At 40.1% G+C, this 16137-nt stretch overlaps 2 protein-coding genes across 6 annotated transcripts in view; both read right to left on the bottom strand.

Moving 5' to 3' along the window:
* The window catches only part of ppip5k2 (diphosphoinositol pentakisphosphate kinase 2), a 51267-nt gene extending 42431 nt beyond the window's left edge, over positions 1-8836 (bottom strand). For all 5 annotated transcript variants that reach the window (XM_080018148.1, XM_080018149.1, XM_080018150.1 and 2 more), the window contains exons 1-8: positions 8670-8836; positions 6991-7362; positions 5824-6019; positions 5213-5303; positions 3124-3209; positions 2702-2856; positions 2259-2360; positions 307-468 (exon numbers count right to left, since the gene is read on the bottom strand). In XM_080018148.1, coding sequence (XP_079874274.1) covers positions 307-468; positions 2259-2360; positions 2702-2856; positions 3124-3209; positions 5213-5303; positions 5824-6019; positions 6991-7155 — 957 coding nt within the window. In that variant the 5' untranslated portion in view covers positions 7156-7362; positions 8670-8836. The remainder of the gene's footprint in view (positions 1-306; positions 469-2258; positions 2361-2701; positions 2857-3123; positions 3210-5212; positions 5304-5823; positions 6020-6990; positions 7363-8669) is intronic.
* Positions 8837-9838: 1002 nt separating this feature from the next.
* Positions 9839-15503, bottom strand: isoc1 (isochorismatase domain containing 1). Its single transcript, XM_080017537.1, has 5 exons — positions 15105-15503; positions 13683-13802; positions 12406-12609; positions 11734-11850; positions 9839-10055 (listed from the first exon to the last, which is right to left on the bottom strand). The coding sequence occupies exons 1-5, from the start codon at positions 15480-15482 to the stop codon at positions 9909-9911; spliced, it is 966 nt and encodes a 321-aa protein (XP_079873663.1). The 5' UTR covers positions 15483-15503; the 3' UTR covers positions 9839-9908.
* Between the last annotated feature and the right edge of the window lie 634 nt (positions 15504-16137).

The raw sequence follows: 16137 nt of genomic DNA, 5'->3' as shown, positions 1-16137 counted from the left end.
TTGCGTAACAGACTATTTCCATTATTTTCAAATCCCAATGTTGACAGGTATGCTTATTTATCGCATCGAGGCGCCGATAGCGTGCGCAAATTGATGCGCAATTCACGGTGCTATTAGAAGCATCAATCCATTCTTTGTGAATTCGGCCCACAGTTTCACTCAGTGATAAGTTATTTAAAGTTGTGCATTTTGTGTCAATTCTTTGCAAATAGTTAATTTTGAGATCAATGTGCATCACTTTTACACATAAAACACATTCACTAAGTTGTCGCCAGGAGAAAATGCATCAGTAGATGATCAAATTACCTTGAACGCCAGACAGACTTTCCATGCAATGAGCTTCTCTCTGGCGTTGAGGATGACAGGATACCGCACCTCCTTGCCCTCGCTGTCCCGTTCAACCTTGCCATCCAGGGCTGGAGACTTTCTGGCTTCAGCATGAGCGTAGTCGGGTCCAACTGTGTAAACCTGACCACATGAACATGTTGTGCAATGCTCTGTCAGTTTTCTAATATAAAGGGCTCATTCTCCTGCACATTAATTTCAACTAAGGTATTCCAATCAGTCATAATATAATAATGTATATGGTCTTTGGCAACACCGGTTAAATCGCTGTTTAGGCTTGGGCAGAATGACAATTTAATCGTCAATCAACTCGATCCAATGGCAATTGACATTAATGACAGCCAATTTTTTTTTTTTGTCCGCCAGGAAAAATCTGAGCATTGAAACGACGTACTGTGTAAGTGAAGTTCACCGTATTCTGAAACTAACGTGGGAGCAGAGAGGGAGAGAGTGTGGGTGTGAGTGCAGTGCGCCGGTTCATGACTTCCGTGCAAGTTTTCATGTGTTTATTTTAGATCTATTTATTTTACACTTGTTTCCGACTTGTATGAAAGATTTTTTTTTTTTTTTTAAACAGAACAGAGTTAAGCAGGATATAAACTTAAAAAGATGCGAGAACAAACCACTGGAGAACACAGTCAGCAGAATACTCAACAAGAACTCGGTGGTGAAAGAAGCACAAACTCGACAGCGAGAGGTCTTGGCAGTGGCTTTGCTTTACATCAAGATGAAAGAAAAAGAAAAAATAAAATAGTGAAATAAAACTCAAGTGTCCTTTATTGATAGTATCCATATTTCCTCAAATAGCGACCGAGGCTTTTATTTACCTCAACTGCCGCCTGGGTGCCCTGTCCCTCAAAATAAGCTTGCATTGGTTTTTTTTTGTTCGGACACGGGAACAGCACGCACAGTGGACCAAAGTTCGCTCTCTCTCCATGACGCAGTCCACTGTCCTAATCCAAGGCGGAAGACCCCTTAGTTGGGTTTAAATGGTTCATTTTATACAAGTAGAACCTTACGAAAACAAATAGATCTAAAATAAAGACACAGGAACAGCACAAGATCTCACACACACACACACACACACACACACACACACACACACACACACACACACACACACACACACACACACACACACACACACACACACACACACACACACACACACACACACTTTTATTTGAGTACCAGTTTATATTTGAGGAAATATGGTATATATAAAACATGCTCTGAATGTTGTGGCTCCAGAAAAAACAAGCTTGTTGACTCGGGAAAAGGAAGAGATTGACCCAGAAAGGGAGGTTCAAGTCTGTCCCCTGCCATGACGCAACGGCATTTCGACCAATCGCAACAACGGGAGCTCTCAGAGCAAGAAAAAGGCAAAAGACACAGTTTAACCCCGGGGGCTGGCACTGAGAAGACCGTATCAATTTGTTTATGTTCTGAAGACGTCTTTTTGGTCAAAAACTACTTATTTTTGAGTGTACCGCCACCTTAAGTGTATTTTTTGAAAATGCGAATGATAACAGTCATTTTTAAATTTGAACTGCGTTTTACAATTGCCACAGTTAATTCAAAGTATAATGTTGGCTACACAAGGTTGCCAGTAGGAAGTGGCACAGCCTCCTCTTTCAAACCTATTCTTACTTTAGCTTCATGTTTAAAAACATGAAGCTCATAGTATTCTTTTGTTTTTATGGTTCGAATGTTTGCCCCATGGGACTGAGCTGTAAGTTACTGCACTATGAACAGTTAAAAATGATGGGAACTAAGATTTTAATAAGGCCTGGCTAGAAAAATGCTAAACCTATCCAAAAACCAAAACCTAAACCCAAGCCTTTAGACTTGCACATGTGAGACTTACTCCCGTCTCTGCATTTGGGATATACTGTACATGGTTTCAGACAAACCTTGACATCAGTGCCATCGGTTGGCATGAATTCTTCGTAAATGTAGGATCCAGTTTTCCTCACATTGCTTTCAGGGGAGTAAACACTGCTTCTGCTGCCAATCTAAACATGCAAAAAGAAGGAAAAGAGAATTAATGTAAGAGCTCCAAGCCTCCTTCCCAATGATTCTGAAGCTGATCTCACAGAGAAAAGGAAGCCCTTGGCAGCTGTCGTAGTGTGCATGTGTCATGTGCAGATTTTGCATCTTAATAAGTCCTGCGTTGGAAAATAGTCAACCTCTGTGTTCATGATTTCGGAGAGAGCTTACAAAATTGAATAAAATGTATGAACGCTTTTACATACAGTATGCATCTGAAGACTCAAGAAGAGTCAAGAAACCAATTGGTCCTATATGTGGTTTCAATAAAAACATCCCTTTTTCAGCACACAGATGCGTTCTGTACCTTTCTGAAGAGCCTCTGGCTGCCACCTCCAGCGGACGTTGGGTAGTAAATGTAGACATTGTGGTCCTCGGCACTAACAGGCTTCTCTACAAAAGGTTTCTGGAACACTTCACCATTGACTTCGACATGGTCCTCACCTTCCACCAGGTTACACTCTGAGGAAGCAGGAGTCGTAGCAGATATATATATTTTTTTTTTTTTTTTTAAACACAAAATCCTTGTGTTTAATAATGACACTTCTACTTTCCTTAAAACCTAAACAGTAATATGCTAATCAGTTCGTAAGCAAGCCCTCACAAAACAGCAAGGGTCTATAAGGTTGAGAGTGTTGCATTGTGCAGAATTCAATTATTTTGTGCTAAGATAGATGTGTTTTGCCTTCTGTAGTAAATCCCTACATCTTCTTTTATTACCCCACTAACCCTCTGGTCTTGCAGGATCCCTGTTTAGAACAGCGAAGCGAGGTAGCTGGATCCCCTCGGCCTTCAGTATTCTGTATACTTCCCTCCTGCAAGACAGAAGGCATGAACATACATCATTACGTCATACATTTAAATGTTAGATTGCTGAGGATTATATATTAATAGTATGCTCTATAAACAATTCATACTTGTTACATTTTACTACATTACTTTCACGTACCCGCCACCTGCCCATTTAGGGCTGACCAGTTCATGTTTGTTTATAGACACATTTATTTTATTTCATTTTTATCTATTGACTGACACTGTGCAGCGATTACTCTACTAACCAGATCTGATCTGTCCTCTACTGCCCCCAGGTGGAGTCAGGTGTAATAACGCCACAGGAACCAAGGAGGGTACGTCCAATAAGGCCTTGCGTTTGCGTACTTACGTAATAATTGCAAAGGACATAGAATAGTGCTCACCAAATATATACTCAGTAGTTATTGATACAGTAGAAAACACACAATTCACCTTGGAGCGAGTGAAAGGTCCACACACCAAATGAGCAGTTTGAGGCTTCATAGCCCAATTCTTCTGCTTGTGCAAGGCATAGCTATAGTATATATTTAATCGTTATATCGATTTTGTTCTAGGTTAGGCCTTGTTTTCGGTCCAAAATATAAGATTATGCTCTTACATGGGTTGTTGCAGTGCATTAAATGCAGGTGCACACATTGAGATATGGACATTTCTTTCAAAGCTAATTTAATAGCCTGAAAACGGTTTGATTGTTGGTTTGTGTTACTTGTGAAGTAAAATCTGTTTACACTTCCTGCCCATGTCCCGGTCCAGCGATTTATCCCGCAAACACAAGAGACACACACATAGCTTACATGTAAATATGCGTGCTTGATGCTATTGTTTGTGCCGGCTATAGCTTAATGTGCTTGACATTTACTGATGTTTCACAGTGATTTGAGCAATGTTGACTGCTGGGAATAGAGATCCTGACTGCTGATACTGTCTGTTAAGATTGTTGCTTGCTTTCCTTAGTTGTATTTTGGTGTTTGTAAGCCTATTTAATGGGCTTGAGGCTTGGTCTGCTGGATTGTGGTGAGTTTCTGTCACCGTTCAGGCTGCCAGATGTCTTTAGGCGTTTTTCCTAGTTCTAAGAACTTTTGGAGGAACTGTTCGTAGTTCTTAGAATGCCATTCTTGGAGGACTTATTTAGCTCCTACTCAAGGGCAGGAACTAACTGGCATGAGATGAACCTTCAGTGACGTAAGTCCACGGTCCCTCACCGGGCCATCGGACTGAGGACAGTCCGGCACCGGTCGAGTCGCATCGCTCTGGGTGGGGACCAGCCCACGTACACTCAGAGGTGATATAAAAAAATAACCAATAAAATAAAAAAAAACATATATAAAAACATACTATAAAAACAGTATTTTAATTATGTGTATTTATTTTATTTTATGACGTTAATTGAATGAAACAAAAACTCCACGTGCAGTGTCCCGATGCATGTCCGTACCTTACGAAAATCGGAACAAACTTTGAAATTAGGCCTTGTAGATCTAATATGAATGAAGATTCAGCAACTGGATAGCTTATTTCTCACCTCAGATTTGTTCAGAAACTGATTTTGGTGGACAGATAAGGTGAAATCAGTGAAGGTTACATAGTAAATACAACACGGAACACATGCTAAAACCCCATTGGCTGACGTGACTACAGAGTTCCTATTGGCAGCGCGAATGCAACAGGAAAAAAGCCATTGATGTATCTAGTTCTCGGGGTACCTCCCCAGTTCCTAGTTCCCTTCAGGGAGTCCCCAGAACTGTTCAGTGTGAAAACGCCTTTTGTGTTTGAGAGAATGGTTCTCCATTGGTATTGCTCTATAGATTCAAAGGTGGGCATGTGTCGTGCACAGAGCCTCCATGTATTACAAACAGAATGAAAATAAATGACATCTATAAAATGACATTATGCTTCAAGTATACTTATAGAACCCTCAAATAAGAAGAATGAATTAAGAAAATAGTGGCAATTGCAGCAAGATATATATTTTTTTAAAAGGAAGTATGTAAATGGTATAACTTACCGGTCTTGAATACAATACTGGAGGTCAAGGTCATTAATGACAAAAGGGTTCCTGAGTTTCTCATATGCCACTGCCTTGTCCAATGGAAAACCTGAAAAGGTTGATAAAGGATGTATCATAGTCTGGTAGTTTCCTGTATAAATTAATCTGTGGAGGGGAGATTTATTGTAAATTTGTCACATACAACCCAAGAGAGTTACAGGGTTGTCTTGATGTTCAATTTGTCACATTGAATGTGGTTCTGGTAGTACGTCACTAACTCTAGCCAGCAAGGTAATAAATTGTTTTGTGTTTGGAATATGTTCCAAAACGTATAATAACTCAACATGATGTTTTTACTAGGTTAAAGTAAGTTAGGCCGACTAAAGAAAAGTATCCGACAACAAAGTATGCTCAAAAAGTATGCGAAAAGGACCGGGATGACATGCTATAGTGAAATATTGTAGTGTGCAAACATTACACACTACACTGGTCAGCGTATCCCACAATACTTTGAGAGGACGGGTTTCTATGGTTTCTATGCAGTGTTCTTCTTTTCACTCACATAATAAAACACACTGAACGACACTACAAACATGTAGTCTGCTCTTTCGGATGCAGGGAAAGCCTACCTTTGGAGTGGAAGGAGATGAGACAGTCGCAGAGCGGCCAGTTGTCAACAGGTTCATTGATGATTACATCCTCCTCAAAGGTTACCACGGTGATGTACTTGAAGAGACAAAGTCGCTCCAAGATCTCCTTCATGGGCTTAGACTTGGACTTCTTTGACATGGCACAAATGCCAACGACTATCTGCCTCTCTGGCGGCTGCAAACAAAAAAACAAAACAGAAAGACAAGTGGAAACCGTCTTTGTAACTGTGTTAGGAAATATTCTACAAGTCTCCTCCTCAAGGACGATAACAATGTACTAATCCTTGCGAGGGAAATCAAGTTTTACAGCAGAAGAAGAGATAAAATTTTATAAATTTACAGCTCTATAAACGGAATTTAACAGGGAGTAGCACTTGTGCAGCTGACTATGATAGTCAGCATTTATGCTAAAGTAAATACAAAATAGTATATAGCAGCACTGCGTATTTTGCAACGATAGTACTAGTAATATGCTGGTTCAGTAAAGATGTTTATAGCGATATTGTATAAACATTTATAACTCATGTGAGACAGCAGTCTAGCATTGAAAATAATGACTTTCTGGTAATCAGGCGTAGCCTCACCTCCGTGTCAAATCTCGTGTGGCAACATGAGATTGCCACACGAGATTTGACAGGGGGGTGAGGCTACGCCAGATTACCAGAGTCCTGACTTCAAAACCGCAAATATCAAAAATTGCAAGATCAAACATGACTTTAGAGTAAATGAACATGCCGACGACGGGCAGGAAGAACTAGCTATACTATTCCTTTTTTTTTTTTTTTTTTACAGAAAATCAAAAAGGAAAAAATAAAAAGCAATGGATGGAGACGGCGTGAACATGGACTGTGCATGTTACTTTATGCTTCGCAGTGTTCTCCAGATATTGGATTGTAAATATTGAACATGTTTAATACTTGCGATCAGTACGGCCAGGACAGACTTCCAAACAGATTGGGGAAGTAAAAAATACTCATGCGTAACATACCGCGCCCCACAGGAAAATCTGGCAAGATAGTCTTTAGAACCATCAAAAACTCGGCTCGCAATTGTAGGAAAGGGGAGGGGGGGCTGAAATCGGCTTGATTATCTTGTAGTGTGTACCTCGCTTTAAGCAAATAAGCATCGGCAAAGGTTCCTACTCACCGAGTCGTACATCTCATTCTCATCTTCCTCCTCTTCCTGAACGTGTTGGTAGAGGCGGTCGTATCCCAGGACCTCCTCTCCCTCGGCATCCTCGCACCCCACAAAGAAACGTGGGTGTTCCATGGCATCGTGGGACTCGCCTCTCGACATCTCCTTCTCCGACATGACTCGACAAGCCCTTCTGTCACTCTTTGTCCGACACCCTTATGGCATCTTAATGAGCTTTGAAGCTCAAGCTCATGGTGAGGATTCACCACCACCCATCCTCCATTTCTCAAGGGCAGGGCACAAAATTCCAAACTGGGTAAGGTGAGGTGCTCAGAGGTCCCTCTCACTGTTCTGCTCCATGCAACCCAACATGGCACTCTTTACCTGGAGGAAAACATACACATCACCAAAAGAAAAATGTGCACAATTAAGAGACTATGGTTGCAAAAATGTGTACACACACTGCACATATTTGCAATAAATATTTTCTTTCTGTAAAAGAAAATGACATGATTAAAGTCACTGACCCGTCACCGTCAGCAGACATTCATTATCTCAACCCATGTTCTCGAACAAGACAACAACACAACCTCTTGGAATGTCAATGCATCGTAACGTGAATTCAGCTGCAGACTAGATATAACTGTAAAATAATCAAATACACTAGGGAATACATGGTTGTGGAAGTCATGAAAGTCAAAATGAAGGTATAAAAGGAGCCATTGGTCATTACAATCAAGCCAGGAATGCAGGAGATATGGATGATTAACTTATGCAGCAGTTTCTCCTTGACTAGTTTCCTCATTGACTTCAGTAGGACAATGATTCAAAAGAAGCTTCTACTAAAACAATAAATTTACAACTGCCCCATTTCTCATTGAAAATACAGTTTATCTTAAATCCAAAATACGGTCGATTTTTACTAAGATTTGGATGACATTTAACTATGTTTTGAACAAAATGGTCACTAACGGCCAGAGTCAAATGTCTTGTATGTTGTGGTGCATTTTATGGGATAAAGACACCCTTAAATTACATCTCTAACCAGAAACTCTTGCCCTGCAGTTACAAGCCAGGCCCTGCAGTTAAAAGATCATTTTGTCCAGGCCTACGGTTACTTAAGAGATTTAAGTAGCGTACCTACATTTATTGTCGCACGATTTTATTTTACGAATGCACATCAATAAATTTGAATGATTTTTCGACTGACCTTTTATTTAGTTGAGCCATAACACAGTTCTGCTTGATACTTCGCTGCAGCATCAATACGGTGTACCACAAATTTGATTTGCAATGTTCTAGTTCTGCAACTAGGGATTGAAAACCCCTGTTTAAGGACACGACAGACGGGATATGGTGCCTTTGATCCGCGTCTATTAAGGGAGGATTAAGGGAACCATCATTCTTAATCTCTTCTACCCTCTCCCAACCAAACAGCCTATTTTTTAAATATATATACACAATCGTTTGACATTGACAGAACAGCCAACAGTTACAGTTTAGCCAGTTCTAAAATGAGCGGTCGTATTTAATAATTCACCTGGTAACGAGCCTAGTAACATATTAGCTTGCGCTAGCTTTGCTGTTGGCCTTCAAAAGACATACATCGCAGCAATATCATATCATCCAAGGAATGGCATTGCATTACAAGCACAAGTGATAACTAATCATTGAATTAAGTCTTGCCGTACCTTTGCCAACAAAGTCCCGCTCCAACGCAACGAAGATTTGAGTTAGCTTGCGACGGCTACGCGTTCCGCTAGCAAACGAACTCGCCTACAAAAAAAAAAAAAAAAAAAAAGGAAATAACTTAAAACGTCTGCGCGACAACCCGTTGCTTTGGGAATTTCGTCAGGGGGGTTCATTTAAGTATGACGTCAAGTAACTGGATCCCCGTCGCTTCGTGTGCGCGTTTCAGCCCAACTGAGCCCGACGCGACGCGACGCTCCGCCGTCGTCACACTCCAAACCTGGTGCGGCGAGCGAGGTCAAACGTCGGCTGCGCGAAGTACTTCCTGGTGGATGTCGCTCGGCGTCGGGAGTCCGTCGTGTTTTTTGTTGGATGCGCGGACACGTTTTAGTGGATTCAAATGAATATGATACAAGGAAGCAACAACACTAATAACACCGTTTCTGAAGCACCATAAACCTATTTTACGAAAGTTTTTTTTTTTGCTTTATTATTCTTTGTTTTTTTTATATCTATTTATTTTATCTTTATAATATACTGTGTATGCATAGTTATGTGTTTTTATATGATATAACGTAAGTTCAAACTTCGGTTTCATCAGTTTGTTTTTTTTTTTTTTTTTTTTTACATTTGCACAACCTACAAATCTTTACAAATTGCATTCTATTATATGAATTCTATTTGTCAGGATATGACACCGTGTCTGACCCCAAATAAGACGTTTTTTTTTAACAACGCTTTGATATAATAGTTCCTTCCTCTTGCTCGAACTACCTCTTTTATTCTTGCGTTAATATATATATATTTTTAAACGGCACAGTCAATTTGCCGGTCAAGTTCGACGGAACAATATTCACATGTAAGTGGCCGTTCCACTCAAGGGTTTGACCAATTCAATCAAAGGAGTCCTCTCTTTTTGGTGTCTTCACGGCAGCCTGTACCCGTTTTACACGCCCAGTCTCTCGGGAACCATTTTCTTGATACACGAAATACGTCCATTTTGCTATGCTTTATGACATAGGCCTTGTGACATCACTGCCAGGTAGTATTGATGTTATAGGGCTATACGCACGCGCCTACACACGCACGTGCCAAAAGGGGTGTCTGTGTAGCGATACGTTTCTATGAATAGATTCCACGAAAAAAATAAAAAATAAAAATCACAATTAAAAGCTTTTACAACTTTTATTTATGCCCCACCCCCCACGCACACATTTAACATGTGAAGTCCGCCTGAGAGTTTACACCTTTGTCAGCAAGCCTGACTCGGGTGCGCTGGTTTTGATGATATTCTGCACCTCCTTGAACTTGGAGTGCTCTTTGTCGGCCACCAGCTGAAGGAGGACGGCCTCGCTGGTGGTAATGATGACGCCCACGCGGGACATTCTCTGAAGTGAAAGAAAAGGGTACGATACCAGTAAGCATTTCTGCTGGATGAAAATTCAACCGTTGAGACGCTCACTTTTTACAGGTCCCCGATTGTCCCCGCCTAGATTCCAAAAAAGGTTCCTGGAACGATGCTGGGGACAGTATCAGGTTGTTGTAGGACTTAAAAGTGATTTGGAGGTTTCTTAAGAGTGAAATTGTGAAAAAAAAAATCTGAACTGTGAAATTGTATCGTTTTTCTTCAGAAATGTTGGCTCAAATTCCTATGAGATGGTAAAACATAGAGAAATGACATCTCGCAAATGGATAATTTACTGTGTTTCTCAAATCAGAAATGTGCAGATATGGGGTGAGGGTGGTGCTATAACTACATTTAAAAGAATTTGTAGGCCATTAAACAAAACTTAAAGTATATATATGCAGGCAACCCCAGTCGACAAAAAAAGTCGGTAGGACCACTCAAGTCTGCTTACTTAGATTTTCCGCCATTTTAAATGTTTTTCGAAAAACTTTTTTTTTTTTTGCCCAAGGCATTTATGTTTGACAAATCTGCACCATATTTGTGTCACAGCATCAGCGCAACTATCTACACACAGTCTATAAAGTAAGGCCAATTGGATAAACAACATGGCCGCAGACAACCAACAAATTTGAATAGGGGCATGGTCTAACACCAAATCAGCCATAATGCATTGTACCTTCGTCACGCACTTTGGTGCAGATGTTGAACGGAGGTCAAAATAAAAATAAAAACAATATGTCCGAAAGCATTTTAGAATTGACCCATTTGTATCTCTTTACGTTCAAAACGCTTCATAGCCCATTATTGGTCAGTGCAGTTTGGTTGTGATTGGTACATTATTAGCGCCATGTTAGATGTAATAACATTTGGCGTGTCACACAATCGCTTATAATTCCCGTTGGGCTTATACAGTCACCATGACACTCAATTAACAGAACTGTCTACAGAACACTCACACCAAATCTTCTATGCAAATCAGTCAAAGCGTGACCAGACTGCAGAGATTATGTCTGTAGGACATGACTGTTCAAATCTTTGGATCATTGGATAGATGTCCACAATGCTATGAAGGTTGCTGTAGATGTCATCACTCTTTACCATGTAATCGTATGTGACAGAGATTTGCAATAGATAGTGGCATGTCCAAGCACAAAGTTGGCCATATCTCAGAATTGGTATATCTTGTAGGACTTGAGGACTATACCTATTTAACTCTCCGGGAAGTTCTCGCCACCTTGCATCAGGAGGTTTAACCGGTCTATGTGGGCTTGAACCCCCAAATCACCGCTTGCAGCTATGTTTGACTGTGTTTGTTACCTTGATATGTCTATATGCTCACCCTCACACTCACATTCACCAGTGGGTTCATTTGCCCACTGTTTGGAGAACTGAAATTTTCAGTTTGGTGCTCTACAACAGAGACCTTTCTCCAATAGACTTAAGTTGCAAGTTTCAGCCTGCCTCCTATTTTAACCACTGGTTTGTTTGACAGTTGAAGTTCACGGAGAGAGAGATTATTTTTTTCTTTGCGGCGATCACAGAAGCTTCTGGTAAAAGTGAGCGTTAGGACATGCATGCGGTAAGACGCTCTACAAAAACCCCCCCGTGGTGCTTTAAGCTCCTCGGCTTGGGGTTTTTGGAACAAGATCGAAGTGCACCTCCATAGCGAGCATCCTGTCCACCATGCTTCGGGATGAGGTGGCGTCGGCGACAACGTGGACCTCGTAGCCCCGGCCGATCAGATCGAGTGCAGTCTGCTGTATGCACACATGGGTCTGTATGTGGAGGGAGGGAAAGTGTGGTCAAAATAAGGTAAAAATAAATAGGAAGGAAATGGATTTGTGACCATCGTCCTGACTGTGAAGCAACAGGGGGACCAGGACTTAATAGGAGGGTATTTTTCTTTAATATTTAGTGGGATTTATGGGCATGTTGAGTTGTTCTTTCTTTTCTTTACAATCCCGTGGTAGATACAGTTTAGCCTTCATAACCTGAGATAAAATAAATACAATTAAATTAAAAAGTGCTCATCTGAGAGAGCTGCAGACACTTTCATAACAATGCTGGTTTTCCCTTCGTAGTTCGTAATTGTTTTTAAACCCCTCCCCTCACGGTAATGGGACTCCACTCTGTCCCCGTGTTGACCCCTCGTAGTCTTGATTCTAGAACAAGACCACAAGATAAATTCACGCAACATCTCCACTCTAGGGACTTAAGGAGCAGCGGATTTAAGGCAACGAGCCTCTCAAACCCACAGATCTAGTCGATAAATGTTCAATAATGATACTCACAAAACACATTTGTCTAGTGCAGGTAAATTAGCAGCGTACCTCCACACCAAACAAAACCACACTGCAAACAGCCGGCAGCTCTGCCAAAGCTTTCTCCATCTCAGGAAGCACCATGGAAAATTTGGTCTTTGGGAACACCAGGCGAGCGGCGGTCAAGTCGAGCTCTGGAACAGTGCTGCCGAGACCTTTGGGGTATTGCTCCGATACGATGACCGGGACGTTTAAAATCCGAGCTCCCTGGAGCTTGGGGGACAAAGCAACGGCAGAGACAGCGAAGGGAACGCCCAGTTCCTTAAAGTTAAAGAACATCTTTCTTCAAGAACATTTTGAAAAACTCAAACGACAGATGGAACACCTTTAACAAAGTTAGAAGGAAAACAGATCATGACTATTAAAGAGTCCTTATTTATTCTTTTTCATTATATGTGCCGAAATAAGCCACATCGTAACATGTAACAAAATGTTCTGATTGGAAGTCGGTCTACCAGACTGTCATTTTCACAACAATAATTGAGCAAGGCTGGATTTGCATCACCGATAACTGAAGGATGCAAATGACATCAAATCTAATCAACAATTCTCAAAACTATTATCAGTAAACTGCAATGACAATGTATGCTTGGGTTCAGTTGACAGAAGACCTTGATCCTAATATTAAGAATAATTACCGAGCCTGCGCCTGCTATAACTATCACAGGAAGAGGTCACGTGCCGTAATTGATGTTCTAATTTTAATCTCCTTAATTCATTATGTTTTGTCAAATACGTGTTGATGTCATCTGATCGCTCTATGTTTTATGTTTTTTCAAGTACATGTTATTTGTTTCTATGGTTTTTTTGTCTCACCTGTGGTGATTTCCCCCCACTTTGAGAAGTAATGATGATTAGTTGTTTATTGATTAAAACATGATAAGATCGTTCTACAAAGAGGGGGGTTGGCGGCGGTCATGTATGATAGAAAAGCCGTGCCCTTGTCATCCCACTGGTCGTCCAAAGGACAGTGTTATTGCAAGCGGTTGTGAGGGTAAGAATATCATGACAAAGACTTAATATGGCTGAGAGTCTATTGTTTTTTTAATAACACATAATAAATCACGCCGGACGACAGTATGCACATGTAGTATGTAGTATGCCATGTTGGATCTAGGGCAGGCCGTATACTTGAGACTTTACCGGAAAAAACAGCGATCGCAATCACTTAAGATAAATGTTGACCCAATGGTACACAACTGACAAACCTTCCTTCAGTTCAAAGAAAACAAGAATTTCAAATATACTTGGAAAATAAAATCAAATTAACTATAGAGGAGACCTACCAGTCTCTGCCCCACAGTGATAATGTCACCGAAATACTTGATAGCCGGCCGAAATCTCTCCTGCAAGTCACAGCAGAAAAATGCTGTGGTGTTTGTGGAAAGGTTCCCTAGTGTTGTCACCTGCAAAGGGAAAAAAAAGAATAATAAACAGACAGCGAAAACAACACCTCAGGATGTTAGTTCAGTTAATATTGACCCTTTCCTATTTTTTGGTTTATATCTTGTTTGTATGATTTACAGACCGACAGACCATGAATTAAGTATGACACAAGGTCAGAGAGAGTTAATTACAATGGAATAAAGTAAACTACAGTATGAGTCCCTAGTACAGAGTAATGGTGAATATCACTATGAGGAGGATGCTGGTGTTGGAGCATTTATTAAGAAATAATTAATATACATTAAATATATTGTTAAGTGTATTTTGCTATTCATATCCTACTGAAGGTTATTGTAATAGCCGATGTTTTGGTTTTTTTTATTGTTTTTCCGAGGTTTATTTTTTTTATTGTATATTGTACATTCCCTATTTTTGATCCTTAAGTTAATCTTTGGCTTTTCTGCATATTGCCATTTTTCTGGTAATCCTCGGGTTTACTGCATATTGCCGTCTTCATTTTTCTTTTTGTATTCTTATCATGTTATTCTTATCATTTTGATGTGAGCTGCTGTAACACTTACATTTCCTTCCAGGGGATCAATAAAGTATCTATCTATCTATCTATCTATCTATCTATCTGTCTCTCTATCTATCTATCTATCTATCTATCTATCTGTCTGTCTATCTATCTATCTATCTATCTATCTGTCTATCTATCTATCTGTCTATCTGTCTATCTGTCTATCGTATCTTCCACCATCCATAGACAATTGTTGCTGCCAATAAACGTGAGAACTTCGAGCTGAAGTTGAAACTGGCTGCACCAATTATATTGCAGCTTAAGTTGATTACTATTCAGAAAAGTATAAATGTTATTATTTTCCTTTGTGGTCAATGGCACACCCTTTTTGTAGACATCCTGTGCTAAAACAAATTGATATAATATGTAGACGATTGTGCTTGGGCACAAATAGTAATGTGTCATACTTGTCAAAAGGAGATCAAAACAGTTATGAAATGGGAATTTAAATTTTTAAGGTTCTTCTCCCCCCAAGGCAATGCCAAATTAATGATAATAAATGATAATAATGACATTATGTTTGCGCCAGTTGCTTGGTGACGTCCCGTGTAAACAGGAAGTAACGACGGAGAGGAAGCACGTCTCTGATCCGTTGCAGTTTAGTCTCCTTTCACCGCGGCATTTCACTGTGAGTGGCCCTTTTGTCGCCTTATCCGATCCCCGTAAGACAAATCTCTTGTTTTTTTGTTTTTTTTCCTAGGTTATGGTCTGTTAAAAAATAAATAAGAAAATTCCATCTTACGCGTGATTGCAATGGCACCAATCGCAGCTTGCACCTCTCTGTTATCGTCAATTCCTCCGGCAAATCAACGTATTGCTGCCATTCGTCGGAGTAAAACTGAATAATAAACTTGCGAGATACGTCGACACGGTTTCCATACAGTGACAAAAACTTCTGCATTAGCACTTGGTGTCCTGAACCCGAGGGAACTGTCGAAGGACGGGAGAAATCCGAGAACGAAAGCAGAACAGGGACGTGATTATCGCCATGCCCGTCCGCCATGTTGGAGAGACTTGTTACACCCCCCCACACAGACACACACACACACACACACACACGAACTTTATTTAAAAGGACAATTACAAGTTGTTTAAATGGAAAATGTGAATGTATAAACATATCAATAACAGATCACTTATAAATAATAAAGTCGATGGGTGCATTCTTATATAGTGCATAAGGTCAGGAAAGGGGGGGGAGATAAGTACGAATTACTGACTCCTTGAATAACACTTCGTAATATTGTATATAATGTGTTTCCATTCGTTTTCGTATTTTTTAATTTGAAAGACTTGAGATTTTAATCCAATGAGAAAAACGTTTATAGAGAGTAATTGTAGAATTGATCTTTATGAATATGATATTTTACAATTAAAATAATAATGATAACGACCCGGAATTCATGATATCATGAATTCAACAGTTAATATAGTATAGAGATCGTATAGTAGTCACTTTAACATACACATTCACAGTTATATGTTTTGAATATAATACATATTTTTTTACTTTTAATTGTATGTAAAATTCACTGTAATTTGAAATTACAAAGTTAATTTTTTTTTGGTTGTGGGCAGTGGCGTTAAGGGTCGTGTTCTTGCATTAAATTGAAAATTAAAAAAACCCATTGTAGGATCGCACTGTAGTGGTAAAGTCGCAGTACTTAGCGCAACACATTGTTTTGGCTGTTTAAAAAGTGGTTTGAGCGTTGTGTTCTCGCTCAATGCCGCTCTCAAAGAGATAAGTCAGTCTGGCAGACAGTACTAATTAATCA

The sequence above is a fragment of the Zeus faber genome, assembly GCF_960531495.2.
Source record: "Zeus faber genome assembly, chromosome: 17".
Taxonomy (NCBI): Eukaryota; Metazoa; Chordata; class Actinopteri; order Zeiformes; family Zeidae; genus Zeus; species Zeus faber.
This window is presented reverse-complemented; position numbering and strand designations above follow the sequence as displayed.